A 14,627-nucleotide genomic window follows, 5' to 3' on the forward strand; every position below is an offset into this window, starting at 1 on the left:
GGGTCTTCTCCTCTTCTCTATGGGGCTCCGTGTAGCTCCGTGTAGCTCCGCCCCGTCACGTGCCGATTCCAGCCAATCAGGAGGCTGGAATCGGCAATGGACCGCACAGAAGCCCTGCGGTCCATGAAGCCAGAGGATCCCGGCGGCCATCTTCAGCAGGTGAGTATGAAGACGCCGGACCGCCGGGATTCAGGTAAGCGCTGTGCGGGTGGTTTTTTTAACCCCTGCATCGGGGTTGTCTCGCGCCGAACGGGGGGGGGGGTTTAAAAAAAAAAAAACCCGTTTCGGCGCGGGACATCTCCTTTAACTCTGTTGAGATGTTGTCGTGTGATCTGAAGAGGGCTGTGCACCCAAGGCATCCCAGAAATATTGATGAACTGAAGTACATTTCCAGGGAGGAAGGGTCCAAAATTCCTCCTCCAAGCTATAAGAACACTTTGGTGGAGGTGATTGTTACTTAAGGAGAACCTACACAAGCGGAATCTTCCTGCACTGTAAAATAAAATACATGAATGGTACAACTGTTAGTTTAATTAGTTTATTTAAATTGTGATTGTCTATAATTGAGCCATAGATAACAATCAGAGCACATTTTATTAGTAATCAATGCAGAAAACTGGATAATTGTAACAGTATCACTTTTTCTCGCAACCATGGCACTCATCTGGTGCGCTGAGTATTGGCGGGGCAGCCTATTGCTGTTGGTGGTCAGTGAGCTCAGCAGCAGCTCCGCGGCTTTCTCTTCCATATTAGGAGCAGAGTGCTCTATATTATTGTGCATGCTGCATGCATGTTTGCAAGGATACATGCTCGATTGAAACCGTTGCAATGCTGCATGCATGATTGCAAGAATGCATGCTGGATGCACAGTCTCAACCATGCATGCAACATTCACCGGCGCAACCACACATGCATTGGTGTGCCCATGCATACTTCTGACAATGCATGCTGCATGCATTACTGCAATGATGCATACATCTATGGTTGTGTCAATGCATGCAGCACCCAACAAAAAAGAGAGGATATTCATTTCCATCGAATGGCATACCTTCTCCGTACTGTGGTGATGCAACTGTAAGTAAACATTGGCGCTGACACATGTGTTAAAACCAGTTGCCAGAGGTCAACTACTAATTTTTCATATCTTCTTCACAGGACAAGTGATAGCTTGCCAGAGAGGGTGCAGAGCCCTGCAGTAGAAGTTCAGTTTTTGAAAGGCAGTGTGGCATCGCCAACAACACCAATTTCAGAGGCTTCAGTGGAGGAAGAAATGGAGAGCTGCACCTACTGTGCCCTATGAAGTGCTTATTGACATGGACCAATGCAAGATTCAACTTACCCAATGCCAGGTGGCTGCTACACATCCAGATCCACCACCATCCACTCCTCCCCCACGGATTCTGAATGCTCTTGCAATTCCTTTTTTTCTAGACAGTTAATGTAATGTTTTATAATGTAATATTTCCAGTAGTTTGCTTTTCAGGATTTAGTGGATCTCCCTTAAAAGACTATTGATTCCGTTCCATTGGAACAGGTAATCATTAGTTGCTCGTAGTCCATCGTTATGACCGATGACCAATCAGCAGGCGCATAAAGTTACAGCCACAGATTGGAACGGAAGCATTCGCCAGCACAAATAATGGGTTGGAGTCACGACCAAGAGAACCTGTGCGCTCAATTCTTGTTGCTCTATTCTCTGGATAGATAATCGCTATTTTACTTTTGAAAAGACCCAAATTATTTAAAGTTAAAAAATAAATGACAAAAAGCAGGTTTTCCAGAAAAGTGTTTTTATTTTTTAAGGATTATACATTTTTTAATTCTATCCCAACGGAAAATTTGAGGTATTGGTTCATAACATGGCTAAAGTCAGCTAAAACACATTAGTCACTTGAGCAAATTTTGACCATATTATTTGAGCTCACAACCCATATCAAGGGTCCTCATTGTCTTGCGAGTCCCTAACTAAAAAAAAATAAAACTAGCTAAATAAAATTTTGGCCGGTAAAAAAACAATATCATAGTTTAGAAAGTCCTGACCCTCAGGCTTAACAGACAGAGGCCAGCTGCCACGGAACTGCTCCCTGGGAAGTCAGGAAATAGTCCGCGAACTGGTCTCTAATCCAAAGTCCAGAAGATGCAGGCCTCACCACTTGATTCTGATCACCACCGCCAACTGTTGAAGTTGTTGGTAGTTGACCATCATCAAACGTCCAACCCGCATCTTTGCTCCAGCAAAAATTATTCAGAACCACAGCGGCTTTAACTACAGAGCACACATTTTCAGGTTCCATCTGAATGGTGCCCAGGAAAACTCGCCATTTACTGGAGAGAATTCCAAAGGCACATTCAACGAAATGCCGAGCAGACGTGAGTCGATATTTAAAGACTCTCCTTCTGGTGTCCAACCCTTTGTGGTGAAATGGTCGCAGAACGTGGGTTGACAGCCCAAGGTCCTCATCTGTGACAATTACGAATGGGGCTGTTGGACCTGAAGAACCAGGAAGCAACAGTCGCTCTGGCAGGGCCAGCTGGTTGGCTAGAAGAAGCTGGCCCATTCTGGAATACCTGAAAATGAGAGCATCAGCAGAGCTTCCATAGCCCCCAATATCCACCATTACAAATTGATAGTCACTGTCGGCGACAGCCAACAGGACTACCGAACAGTAATGTTTGTAATTAAAATATCAGGACCCTGAGCACGACGGCTTCTTAACACGGATGTTATTCCCATCCAGGGCCCCAATGCAGTTAGGAAATTGTGCAGCTTGCTGAAAATTGCAGCCAAGGCAAGCCATTGCTGCTCGCTGGTAGTCTGAAATTGGGTTCCCTTTAAATGCTCCTAGATGATGTTGTACATCTTCCTCACGATGTGGGAAATCATACGATGTGCAAGCAAAAAGTGCATGGCAGCAAACAAGTTTTCGGTGGCCAGGAATCTATAACAAAAAGAAAGAAAAGATCTGCACCTCTAGCTGCCCATAAGCATGCATTAGCATCCGTAGGGCAGCTAAAAGCATGCACGTGGGATTTTTTTCCCCAGTCATATTCCATCAAAATGTATACTCCAAAGGCCAAATGGCACTCCTTCTTGCATGTGCCCATACAGCAATTTATGTCTACATATGTGGCATCTCCGTACTTGGCAGAAATTGGGTAGCAAATTTTGGGGTGTATTAACGAAAAAATTCTATTTTTTTTTTTTTTGGATGACCAATCTTTTTTTTTGCAAATTATATTTATTTATTTGCAAACCTTCTAAAATCTAATTTTAAATAATTTTCATGACAAAGAGTTGGCCAAAGTCTGGAGGTGGGTTATTTACTTAACGCAGAATGCATGGGGGCCGCACAGTAATTTGTGTCATGGTGAGATGGCTCAACTAGGTGAGCAGAAGTTACTGCTGTCTTGCCCTATCTTTTGACTGATCTACTGAAAAAACAGGAGGGGGAGGGAGTTTAGCTGCATCCTATGCTGGGAAAACAAGACCACTCGCCCTAATTAGGCAATCTAAGCCACGGGAAGAGTGTTAGGCACAAGCGTGTGTACCGGCTTTTTAATTGCAAAAACGAAGCACAGCAAAAATGTCTTGCCCTATATTCGGTAGTTTTTTTTTTAACATCTACTGCGCCCCCGCATTTGCATTTGTAACTTTGCATTTCCCCGCGCAAAATAATCTTTTGCACCACTCTGAGCAGTCACTATAAATGGCACGGCAGACATTCACAGTGTCAGTGGAACTTTCAACAGCAAATAGAAAAGAATAGAAATGGAAATTTGAAGTCCACCTGCAGTTGTGGGACACGACCTGTACCCCCTATAGGGATAGGTTGGCCAAAGAGACCCAAATGGTTTTTGGTGGCGCTCGGAGAATGGCATGTCCGCACAGTGCACCAAATATTGTCAGTATATTTTGGATGTCTTTTGCCATTATCAGTATACGATTGACTTTTTGCAATATCTGACATCTAGAAAGCACCTCTGTGAAGCAAACATTGTTTACTATGCCAATAGTGTGACTGCATTAGGGCCACTTTGCAGCCGCACTCGGTGGTCACTCCATTTGCAGTGCTCCTGGAGCCTATTGTTGTGTCTTTCCTATTGTCGCCAGCACCTGTATGCACTTGTATACAGTATTAGTTTTCCTGCGTGCAAGAAAGATAAGGCAGGACGTATCATCCCGCTCTTTTTTTTCCCGAACTTGTGCTCAATTGCACAAAGCATGGATACTCCAAAAAACGGATCATCTGCTAATACGCTCCTCCGCATCAAGCATATCAGCACATGCACCCATGTGTTTAAGCCCTTAGGTATTAACTGATGGCACTGAAGTGGAGAGTGGCTTTTGTTTGAGCCATATTGTTAAAAATAACAGCGTATTGCTAGGATATACCTTCATGTTCTGACACCTAGAGCGGCTTCAGACAGGCTGATGTGCAAATACGCTTACCACTACGAAGCTTATTAGCGCATAAACCAGTCACAATTCCTTTTCTTTTTTACCATTCAAATGTTGCGCTATTGAACACAGTTTAAAAAAAAAAAAAAGCATAAAGATAGGTTCTGCCCTTTAGTTTTTCTACGTGCGCAAAAGATAGGGCAAGTCCTCTGTTTACTCGCGCATAGTATTAATGTGTGAAAATCCTGCAAGTCACGACGAAACCATTAAAATCAATGGTCATATTTTGCTGCCATGATTTTCACACTTGCAAAACATGAAGAAATCGCGTTTGTCTGTTTTGGCCATAACGGGTCTTACAAGGGGCCCACAGGTCCTGACATTACAGGCACTGCAATGCTGCTTAGCACTGCTTTAGTGCTGCATCCTCTTCCCAGTTGTTCCGTGAACAGCGGCGCCTCTAGCCCTCCCTGTGCAGGAAGCGCCGCTGTGCAGGGAGAAGCTTTGAAGGTGATGCAGCACTAAAGACAAACGTTGATGACCTACAATACGCTACAAATAGGCCATTAAGGTCTGACACCAGGAAAATAACAGTAAATCTATCACCTAATGTATGAAATAATACACAACACTAATATTTATTAATAATCATTTATTATTAATGATACAAAACAATAAGTTTAGGGTTACCCAACAACATTGGCCATGCAAACTGTGATGTAGTCACAGGCGCCATGTAGCCCTAGACTAGATGTACATTATGGTATAATACATTCCATAAACCTGACCACATATAATAACATTCCATATAAACCACATCTTCAGTGTAATTATAGATAAATCCACAACGTTCCGTCCATCAGAATTGCTCCATATAGTCAGTCACGCCAGCGGTCAGTAAATGGTTTAGCCAGATGCTCCTCATGTGGAACTCCTCTATGGATTGTGTCTGTTGACCCTACTACTGCATGGACTCTTCTTTGGCCGTCCTGATGTGTCGCACCTCGTCAAGGTGTTCCTGTCATCTATGTAGAAGAAATAACAGTGCGGTTAATTAAACAGAAAACAATTGGCTTCCTACATCTCTTAATATCTGACATCCTCCACCCATTAGTATGACTAGCTGGTGGACAAGGGCCACAATTAAGGGTGCATGCTAAGAGTAAATCAAGGAGAAAATCCACACCAAAATCCCCAAGTGGACTTTGATGTGAATTTTGGTGCAGATTTTCAAAGCGGGATTTACTCATTGTATTGCAATGAATAAATTTTATGGTGAAAATCCACAGCATTTTAGAATGCCTAACTAATACTGAAGATTTTTTTCTGCTGTAAGGCCGTTTTCACACGTCTGAGCAACTCGTGCAAGATTTGTGCGTTGCGAGACACACATATCTCGCATGAATATGAACCCCATTCTTTAGAATGGGGTCATACAAATGAGCGATTTTTTTGTTTTCTGCGGTGCGATGCGGAAAAACAAATCGTAGCGGTCCTATCTTTGGGCAAATCCTCGCATCAGATTGCCCATTGTTCTCATTGGGGCCTGCAGCAGCATCCTTCTTACCCCTTAATAGCCGGTCATCTCACACCTTTTTCCTTATCACCCATGATAGAACTATCATAAGGATGAGGAAATGTTATTACCAGTAAATGTACAATAGTCATAGGCATGTGTTTAGGTGTTAGGCTAAAAGAAAAAAAAATCCGGCCTCCTCTTCACCCCTTCATAGCCGGCCATCACACACCTGTGTATTTCCCCTCTGCCCAAGACAGCACTAGAAGCTATTGCTATCGTAAGCATGGGGAAAGTCATTTACTGGTAAGTGAAAAAAAATAGGTTATACATGCCTATGACTTGTAGTGCAGATGTTATAAACCATACCTACCGCCAGCTGCAGGGTGGCACTGCTGGCTTCTCCTTAGGTTTTCTCAAGCAATCTTTAACCCCAGTGAGGTGCCTTTAGAGTAATGGGGTCTTCTTCCATACAGGTGTCTGTGGTAAATGCTGGCCATCGGATCTTCTGGTCTTCTCTGGATGGTCCTCTAGAGGGCGCACAGTTTGCTCTGATGACATTGTGGAACTGGTATCTGTGGGAAAAAAAAATCCGGCCTCCTCCTTACCCCTTAATAGCCGGCCATCTCACACCTTTTTCCTTATCACCCATGATAGAACTATCATAAGGATGAGGAAATGTTATTACCGGTAAATGTACAATAGTCATAGGCATGTGTTTAGGTGTTAGGCTAAAAAAAAAATCCGGCCTCCTCTTCACCCCTTCATAGCCGGCCATCACACACCTGGGTATTTCCCCTCTGCCCAAGACAGCACTAGAAGCTATTGCTATTGTAAGCATGGGGAAAGTCATTTACCAGCAAGTAAAAAATATCTTATACATGCCTATGACTTGTAGCGCAGATGTTATAAGCCATACTTACCGCCAGCTGCTGGGTGGATCTGCTGGCTTCTCCTTGGGTTTTCTCCAGGAATCTTCAACCCCAGTAAGATATTGTGGAGCAGGTATCTGTGGGGAAAAAAATCCGGCCTCCTCCTTACCCCTTAATAGCCGGCCATCTCACACCTTTTTCCTTATCACTCATGATAGAACTATCATAAGGATGAGGAAATGCAATTACCGGTAATTGTACAATAGTCATAGGCATGTGTTTAGGTGTTAAAAAAAAATCCGGCCTCCTCTTCACCCCTTCATAGCCGGCCATCACACACCTGTGTATTTTCCCTCTGCCCAAGACAGCACTAGAAGCTATTGCTATCCTGAGCATGGGGAAAGTCATTTACCGGTAAGATGGAAAAGTGTTCCACATGCCTATGACGTGTAGCGCAGATGGTATAGTGCTTACTTACCACCAGCAGCTGGGTGGATCTGCTGGCTTCTCCATACAGGGGTCCAGGGTGACTGCTGGCCATCGGATCTTCTGGTCTTCTCCAGATGGTCTTGTAGAGGCTGCGGTTCTCGGCTTCCTCCCATGATCTTATTCAGCAGGTGTCTTGCTGAGGGTTTTCCAGTTGACAAACGAAAACCCGGGGTACCTGGTCTGTGTATCTGGTGGTAGAGATACACTGGCCTCTGCTTCTTCAATGTCATCCAGCTTGGCTTCTTGGAAGGTGGGATGAGTGTCACTTACTTCAGGGATGTATGGTGGAGTCACTTTCAGTCTTTCCAAGGAGTGCCAATCGATGTACCGGAAGAAGCGATGTCCTCTGATGTTCCCATGTAGTCCTAGGCGCCGGGCAGGATCCTTCTGGAGGAGCTAAAAATTAGAAATGTATCTAGAATTTAGTAACTGCAACCTGGGATCTGGGCGCAGTACGGACAAAAGCAATTACTACTCCCTGAATGCTGTTCTCCATGAATGGGCATCTATTGCTCTCATTTTAGGAGGTTGGTGATTGGGATAAAATGTGTATGTTTAAAACCGTCATCAGTACATCTCTTATACATTGTCAGCTACTATTAACGTTGTGTAACCCCTAGTATTAAACCCTTATAACAGGAACATACTGACCTTTTCAATGATGCTTCTAGCACTGTACGAAATCCCACGTAGGAGTGTAGGATCATAATCACACTCGCCGGTCAGCATTTCATTTAGGATGACACCAAACGCATACCAGTCAATAGCAGCGTTGTACTCTTTATTGGCCTGCATCTGCAATAAAGAAGAGAACTAGTACTAGTAGAGCGACATCTTGTATTGACCATACTGATATATCGCTCTCTATATCAGATTATTACACCCTCTCCCATAGTCCTCCATGCAAATTATTAGTACAATTTTAAAAAAAGGAGTAAAGTTCTCTTCTTACCTCCGGAGCGATATAACCTACTGTACCAGCTACACCAATGGATGTTCGGCCTCCATGCATGTTGACAAGCGAAAGTCCGAAATCCGTGATCTTAACATGGCCAGTATCAGTTAGCAAGATGTTCTCCAGCTTGAGGTCTCTGCAAGATAAAAAATGTGGATATAAAGTTAGTGTTCAGCTTATAATATTATGTGATAAATTCACATTGGAATTAGGAGGTTGTCTCATGAAGTGAATCCCTTTTGAATGGCAGCTAATCACAAGCATAGGCCCATCTTCTCTAACTGCTGGTAATCAGCTGTTATCACCATGAGAAGACAAGTCTAGCCTGATGTTTTGGACTCTTCAGGGAAAATCTGGCTTTAGAGCATGACCATTTAATGCACGGCAGGTTGGGTCCTTCTCAGACAGACAACCATATGCCTTAACAGGGTATTTGGATAAGGGTTATATTCATGAGAGGCCCCTTTAAGAAGTGAGTAGTTAGAAAGCCATTACCTGTGGATGACTCCTTTACGGTGCAAGAACTGGATCCCACAAACAAGTTCGGCGCCATAGAATCTTCAAAAGGAAAAAAAGAGTATTATATCCCAAAAATAAGACAGGCAGCTCATGGAAATGTTATTCTTTAGTGTTACACATCTCATATATGTACAATGTACTCTAGTTTCACCTGGAACTGGTGAGGTCAAGTCTCCCCTTCCTCAGTAGAAGGTCGAAGAGGTCGCCGCAGCTCACGAACTCCAATCCAAATAGAACATTCTTCTGCAATATAGGACCGATATGTCACATTACCAAATCACCCTGCGCACATTTTATTAGTAACATAGTAACGTTAGGCTGAAAAAAGACTTGTGTCCATCCAGCTTAGCCTATTAGCCCCAATGCTGATCCAGAGGAAGGCAAAAAAAACAAAACAATGGGGTATAAGCCAATCTTTCTCTTTTTAGAAAAAAAAGGATTTTCCTACTCCAAGTCTGGCAATCAGTATATATTCCGGGATCATCAACCATTCTGAAGTTATCAATGACTATAACATAGACTAAAACATGTAATATAGTTACACTCAAGAAACGTGTTCAGGCCCCTCTTGAATTCCTTTAGTGAATTCACCATCACCACGTCCTCAGGCAGAGAGTTACATAGTCTCACTGCTCTTACAGTAAAGAACCCCTTCTATGTTGGTGTAGAAACCTTCTTACCTCTAGACATAGAGGATGTTCCCTTGTTACAGTCACAGTCCAGGGTATAAACAGATGATGAGAGAGATGTATTGACCCCTAATATATTTCTACATAGATTCATTACACAGTCTAGACAAGTACAGTTATTTAAAACTAGCTACTTAAGCAAATGCCAACAAACTTAGATGATGTTATTACTCTCCAATCATTAGTTATCTCACTGTTGTACTCCCTGCCAGTTACTAGAATGATTGAAGGTTGGCCATCAGTGTCGGACTTTGGTACCTAAGGCCCACTGGTATAACTGATTCTGAGGGCCCACCATACAGTGATATGGAAATACTAAGTGCTGTGTTTTAGTGCTAATGATGACCCGTGGTACACTGTGCAAATAATAACTGTGTCACGCATTAATGCTGTAAAAAAGACTCCCCCAGAGCTGTGCATGGCATAAACTAGCCACTGTTCACCCTTCTACTGCCCCTCTGGTCTGGCACCGCTGACCCATTCCTCTCTGCTCTGAGTACCCGCTGAAACAGGAAGCAATGACATAACATTCATCGCTCACATGGCCACTATAGCCAATCGCTGGCCTCAGTGGTCATGTGAGTAATGAATGTTACGTCATAGCTTCTTGTTTCTCTGGGGCTCAGAACATAGGGAAGTGGGTTGGCAGCACCAGACTGGAGGCGCAGTGGAAGGCTGAAAAATGACTTTGTTTTTAATGTAATTTCCTACTCTGGGACAAGTTTTTGAAAGGTCAGAAAACCTTTTTGAATAGGGGTTCTGTTTATTGGACTGAGTTTTCCCCCTATGATTACCAAACTATGCTTATTTGGGAGACCTTAACCCCAGGTTTCCATTGCAGATTGCCTATCAAGCAATGCCTGTTACGTGGCTTGACAGATTGCCTGTCAGGTCATGGTATAATGTAATGCTATGGTATGATCAAAGAAATGGGGAAGAAAAAACTGCAAAAACGTATCTAAAAAAGATTTATTAATTATTTATTTAAAAAAAAGTAATAAAAGTTAAAAAAGAAACCCTTTGCTATATTTATAGTAAAATAATCCAAATAATAAAACAAAAAAACATATTTGGTATTGCTGCATTCATAAAAGTCAGATCTATGAAAGTAATGCATTATTTTCCCCACAACGGGAACATCGTCATTAAAAAAAAAACCCGCCAGAATTGCGCTTTTTTTTCCGGTCACCTCCTTTCCAAGAAAAAATGTAATAAAAAAAGCTGTAGCACTCCAAAATGGCACCAATAAAAACTACAGGAGTCCTGCAAAAAATGAGCCATTGCCCAACTTTATATATATATTTGTTATCGTAGTAATTGTACTGACCCATAGAATAAAGTTATGTCATTCTTGTTGCAGTGTACGCTGTAGAAACAAGACGCACCCAAAGATGGCGGAATTTTGTTCTTTTTTTCATTTCACTCCACTTAGAAGTTTCTAAATGTCTTCCACTACATTGAAAACTAAAACTTGTTCCGCAAAAAACAAGCCCCCAGACACCTATGTCAATGGTTTAATAAAAGAGTTAGGATTTTTTAAAGGGGGGGGGAAAGAAAAATGGAAAAAGAAGGCCGCGTCCATAAGGCGTTAATCTAATATATGAATGTACATAATAAATGAGTTGCAGTATGATTAAATGACATGTGCGCCTAAAGCCATACTGTAGATACGCTTAAATATAATCATCCATATACACATTGCAAATATATAAAGTATATAATGTACAAAAGGGGCAGACACTCACAGCAAGTAGCCAGAGTGCAAGAACTATAACAAGGTCGAAGGGCGACGTCACTGGGATGTTTGCAAGTGCAAAATCTCCATGCACATTCTGCAGACAATAGCACCCATTGACTTCAATCGGTTTGTACACATTTCCGTATTTTATGTGCGCAAAAAAAGCTGCAAAATGTTCTACTTGTGTATGCACAGAAGTCTATGGGGCGTGCGCAAATGTGTGTGCAATACGCTAGGAGATGCTTAACCCCTTAAGGACAAGGCCTATTTTGGCGTTGAGGACCAAATGATTTTTGGTATTTTTTCATCTCCATTTCTCAAAAGCCATAACTTTTTATTTTTCCGTCGACGCGGCCGAATAAGGGCTTGTTTTTTGCGTGGTGAACTGTAGTTTTTACTGGTACCATTTTTGGGTACATAGACTATATTGTAAAACTTTTATTATTTTTTTAATGATCGTAGGGAGAAAAACCGCATCAATTCTGGCATTTTTTTTAAAGCATTAATTCTGCAGTATAAATGACACAATACATTTTTTTCTGTGGGACAGTACGGTTACAACAATACCAAAATTATTATATATTTTTTTAGGTTTTTCCACTTTTCCATAATAAAAACCCTTTTTTTGGAAATTTTTATTTTTTTCTAAAATTACTACATTCAAAGAGCTATAACTTTTTTATTTTTCCATGGATGGTCTTTTTTTTTGCAAGACGAGCTGTAGTTTTTATTGGTACCATTTAGGGGTACACACATTTTTTTAAATCACTTTTATTGTGTTTTTTGCCTCAGTTGTTTAGCATTTTTTAAACGCTTTTTTCCGTGCAGGACAATACGGGCATTCAATGTATTGTACGCATCATTACGGACACGTCGATACCAAACGTGGTATTTTAAATTTTTTTAAATTTTTTTATGCTAATATGAGAAAAAGCATAAAAAAGGGGGTTTAACAGTTTTTTTTACTTTTTTATATTTTGTATTTTATTTTTCTCTTTTTTTTTACACTATTTGTGTCCCTCTGAGGGACTTTTACTGCAGGACTGCAGATCGCTACGATAAGGCATGGCAGGACTTCTCTCCTGCCATGTCTTATGGCTTACTATAGCGATCATAGGCTATGGCAATACAGCATGCCGGTATCTGATTGGCCACATGAATCCTATTAGTTTCTTTACTAAAGCACATTAAGTATACATCAGTGTAATTCATACCCTCCAACACGTAGAAAAGAGCAGCAGTACAAACCCTTGTTAGGGCTTATTTACACGAGCGTATATCGACCAGCCGATATACGCTCCCATCTGAGCAGTCCCCCCCTTTCCTCCCCTCACCGGCTCTCTGCATTTCTCCTTCACTCCGTGGTTTGCAATGGGAGGGGGCGGGGTGAGCGGAGGTAAGCTCTACTCTGTCCCACCCATTCCCATTGCTGGCTATGGACAAGTGGCGGGAGCAAATCGCTCGGAGGGGAGAAAAGGGGCAGAGAGGCAGAGAGCCAATGAGGGAAAGGGAAGGAGGGGACTGCTCAGATGGAAGCGTATATCTGCGGGCCGTGAAAACGCCGGCTGATATATGCTCATGTAAATAAACCCTTACACAGAAAGGGCGCCAACACGTCATGTATGTCGCACTGTAACCCTATAGGCACTATGCCATACAGTGCGCTAAGGAAGGTTTTCTTACAGCTCTTTTTCTGCTCTGAGCTTCCAAGGTTTTGGCTTAAAAAAAGCCAGTTGATAAGATTGGAAAAACAATGCAGGATTTTTTGGTGCTATAGAAAACACTAAATTTGGAACTATAGCACCAAAATCAGTACTCTTGAAGGATTTATAATTTATGGTCACTCTGGTGGAGGAAAATGGCCTATGTCATAAAAAGTTTATATACTACATGTGTATGGCAGAAGGGGTGAAAATATATGTAGGTGACACTAAGGCGGCTTCACACAGCCATATGGGCAACTACGCTCACCGCTACGGAGCGGACTGCGCATTAAGAGGTTGCTGTTTTTTTTCTTCTCGGGCTGTTTGATCTCCACACCATGGCGCAGGAGTTTCAAAAAACAGCAGGAAACATACTGCAAGTCCTATCTATTCTCCCCCGTACTATGAACAGGCGAGAATCCTGCTAGTGAGAATAAAGCCATAGAAATCAATGTTTTCGTTTTGTTCCATTACACGGCCGTGACTGTCACAGCTGACTAACAGGACTAATACCTGCCCATGTGTTTAACCCCTAATGCAGAGAATTATGTGGCAGGAAATGACTTTCCTCAAGGTAGGATTAGAACTATTGCTATTCTGGCTGGAAGGGGACAATTTCTGACCTTTGTTATGTGGCCCTATGACTATCTTATATGTCCCTGCCAGTGAAGCCTGTAGTGTATGACATTCGCTAATACAAGGTAGTCACAGTTATACCTTGGTCTGGATGGCAAAGTCTGCATGCACAAGGAAAGGGCTTCCGGATGCCAGCTGTAGAACTTGCTTCTCCACGATGATGTACTTCTCCTTCCCTTGAGCTCGTAGGGCCGTCTTGCTGATAATCTTAACCGCAAATTTTCGGTGGGTTAAAGTATCTTCGGCCTTCATGACTGTGCCGTAACTTCCCCGGTTAAGCTCCTGGTGGAATACTAATCTCTCTTTGAAGGAATCAGAGATTGTGCCGGAGCCGGTTGGACGAACTCCGCTGGATCCTAGGAGGGAAGATAAATGGAATGTATTACAATAAGTCCAGCATTTACTAGACACTATTCACACTGAGGAGATATTGCAAATGGTGCGGGCACAAGAGATGTGCCCCCCCCCAGCCCGTCACTTGTGGGAACTAGCTGTATTATATAGCATACAACCTGCAACATCTAATTGGTTAACAGACATAGGACCCCTGTCACCCTATTGACCTTCCACAATGCAATTGTGGGAAGCCAATGATTTGCCGTGGCAGCTAGGGGTCATAAGGGGTTATCCTGGGACATAATCAAAAATGCCTTTAGCCTGTGGCAATAAAATAACAGGATTCATGCTCACCCGTCGGCTGCTGCAGACAGGTGGAAATTCAGCGGCGGGATTCCCCGCAGAATTTCTGCCCCTGGATACCTGCATGGGATTGCATTACAGCACGCAATCCTATGCAGACGGCCGCGGTTTGTCTGCGCGAAATCACACGCAGCAAACAAACCGTGGCATGCTCTAATTCTGTGCTGGACTCGCAGAGCCCCGCACAGAAACGTCACTCACCGGCCGCCGACTTTGCTCTGCGCATGTGCCGGCTGCCCAGCAGCCGGTACATAAAAGAGCCGGAGCTGTGGGAGCAGATGAGTCCGCGGTGCTCTCTGCAGGCGCTCGGGTCCCGCTGAGAGAATTCACGTAGCCGGATCTGACCCGGCTGTCTGCAGGCGGCCTTCCACTCTTCCCCGCATCTCACCGGCCCTCTAGTACCTGCTGAACT

At 43.0% G+C, this 14,627-nt stretch overlaps 1 protein-coding gene and 1 long non-coding RNA gene across 2 annotated transcripts; both read right to left on the reverse strand.

Moving 5' to 3' along the window:
• Window positions 1-7,235: 7,235 nt before the first annotated feature.
• Window positions 7,236-8,015, reverse strand: LOC136601942 (uncharacterized). Its single transcript, XR_010789510.1, has 3 exons — window positions 7,928-8,015; window positions 7,547-7,672; window positions 7,236-7,464 (listed from the first exon to the last, which is right to left on the reverse strand). It is a non-coding gene; the product is annotated as an uncharacterized lncRNA (long non-coding RNA).
• Window positions 8,016-8,057: 42 nt separating this feature from the next.
• Window positions 8,058-13,945, reverse strand: LOC136601941 (protein kinase C delta type-like). The gene is made up of 5 exons (XM_066588863.1): window positions 13,598-13,945; window positions 8,902-8,993; window positions 8,727-8,789; window positions 8,255-8,367; window positions 8,058-8,071 (listed from the first exon to the last, which is right to left on the reverse strand). The coding sequence occupies exons 1-5, from the start codon at window positions 13,766-13,768 to the stop codon at window positions 8,058-8,060; spliced, it is 453 nt and encodes a 150-aa protein (XP_066444960.1). The 5' UTR covers window positions 13,769-13,945.
• Between the last annotated feature and the right edge of the window lie 682 nt (window positions 13,946-14,627).

The sequence above is a fragment of the Eleutherodactylus coqui genome, unplaced genomic scaffold (assembly GCF_035609145.1).
Source record: "Eleutherodactylus coqui strain aEleCoq1 unplaced genomic scaffold, aEleCoq1.hap1 HAP1_SCAFFOLD_319, whole genome shotgun sequence".
Lineage (NCBI taxonomy): Eukaryota > Metazoa > Chordata > Amphibia > Anura > Eleutherodactylidae > Eleutherodactylus > Eleutherodactylus coqui.

Coding starts and splice junctions, on each gene's coding strand:
- LOC136601941 (XM_066588863.1), bottom strand. CDS start 13,768: ATGAAGGCCGAAGATACTTTAACCCACCGAAAATTTGCGGTTAAGATT. Junction 8,790..8,901: donor CTTGACCTCACCAGTTCCAG/GTGAAACTAGAG, acceptor TTCCTTTTGAAG/ATTCTATGGCGCCGAACTTG. Junction 8,368..8,726: donor CGTAAAGGAGTCATCCACAG/GTAATGGCTTTC, acceptor TTTATCTTGCAG/AGACCTCAAGCTGGAGAACA.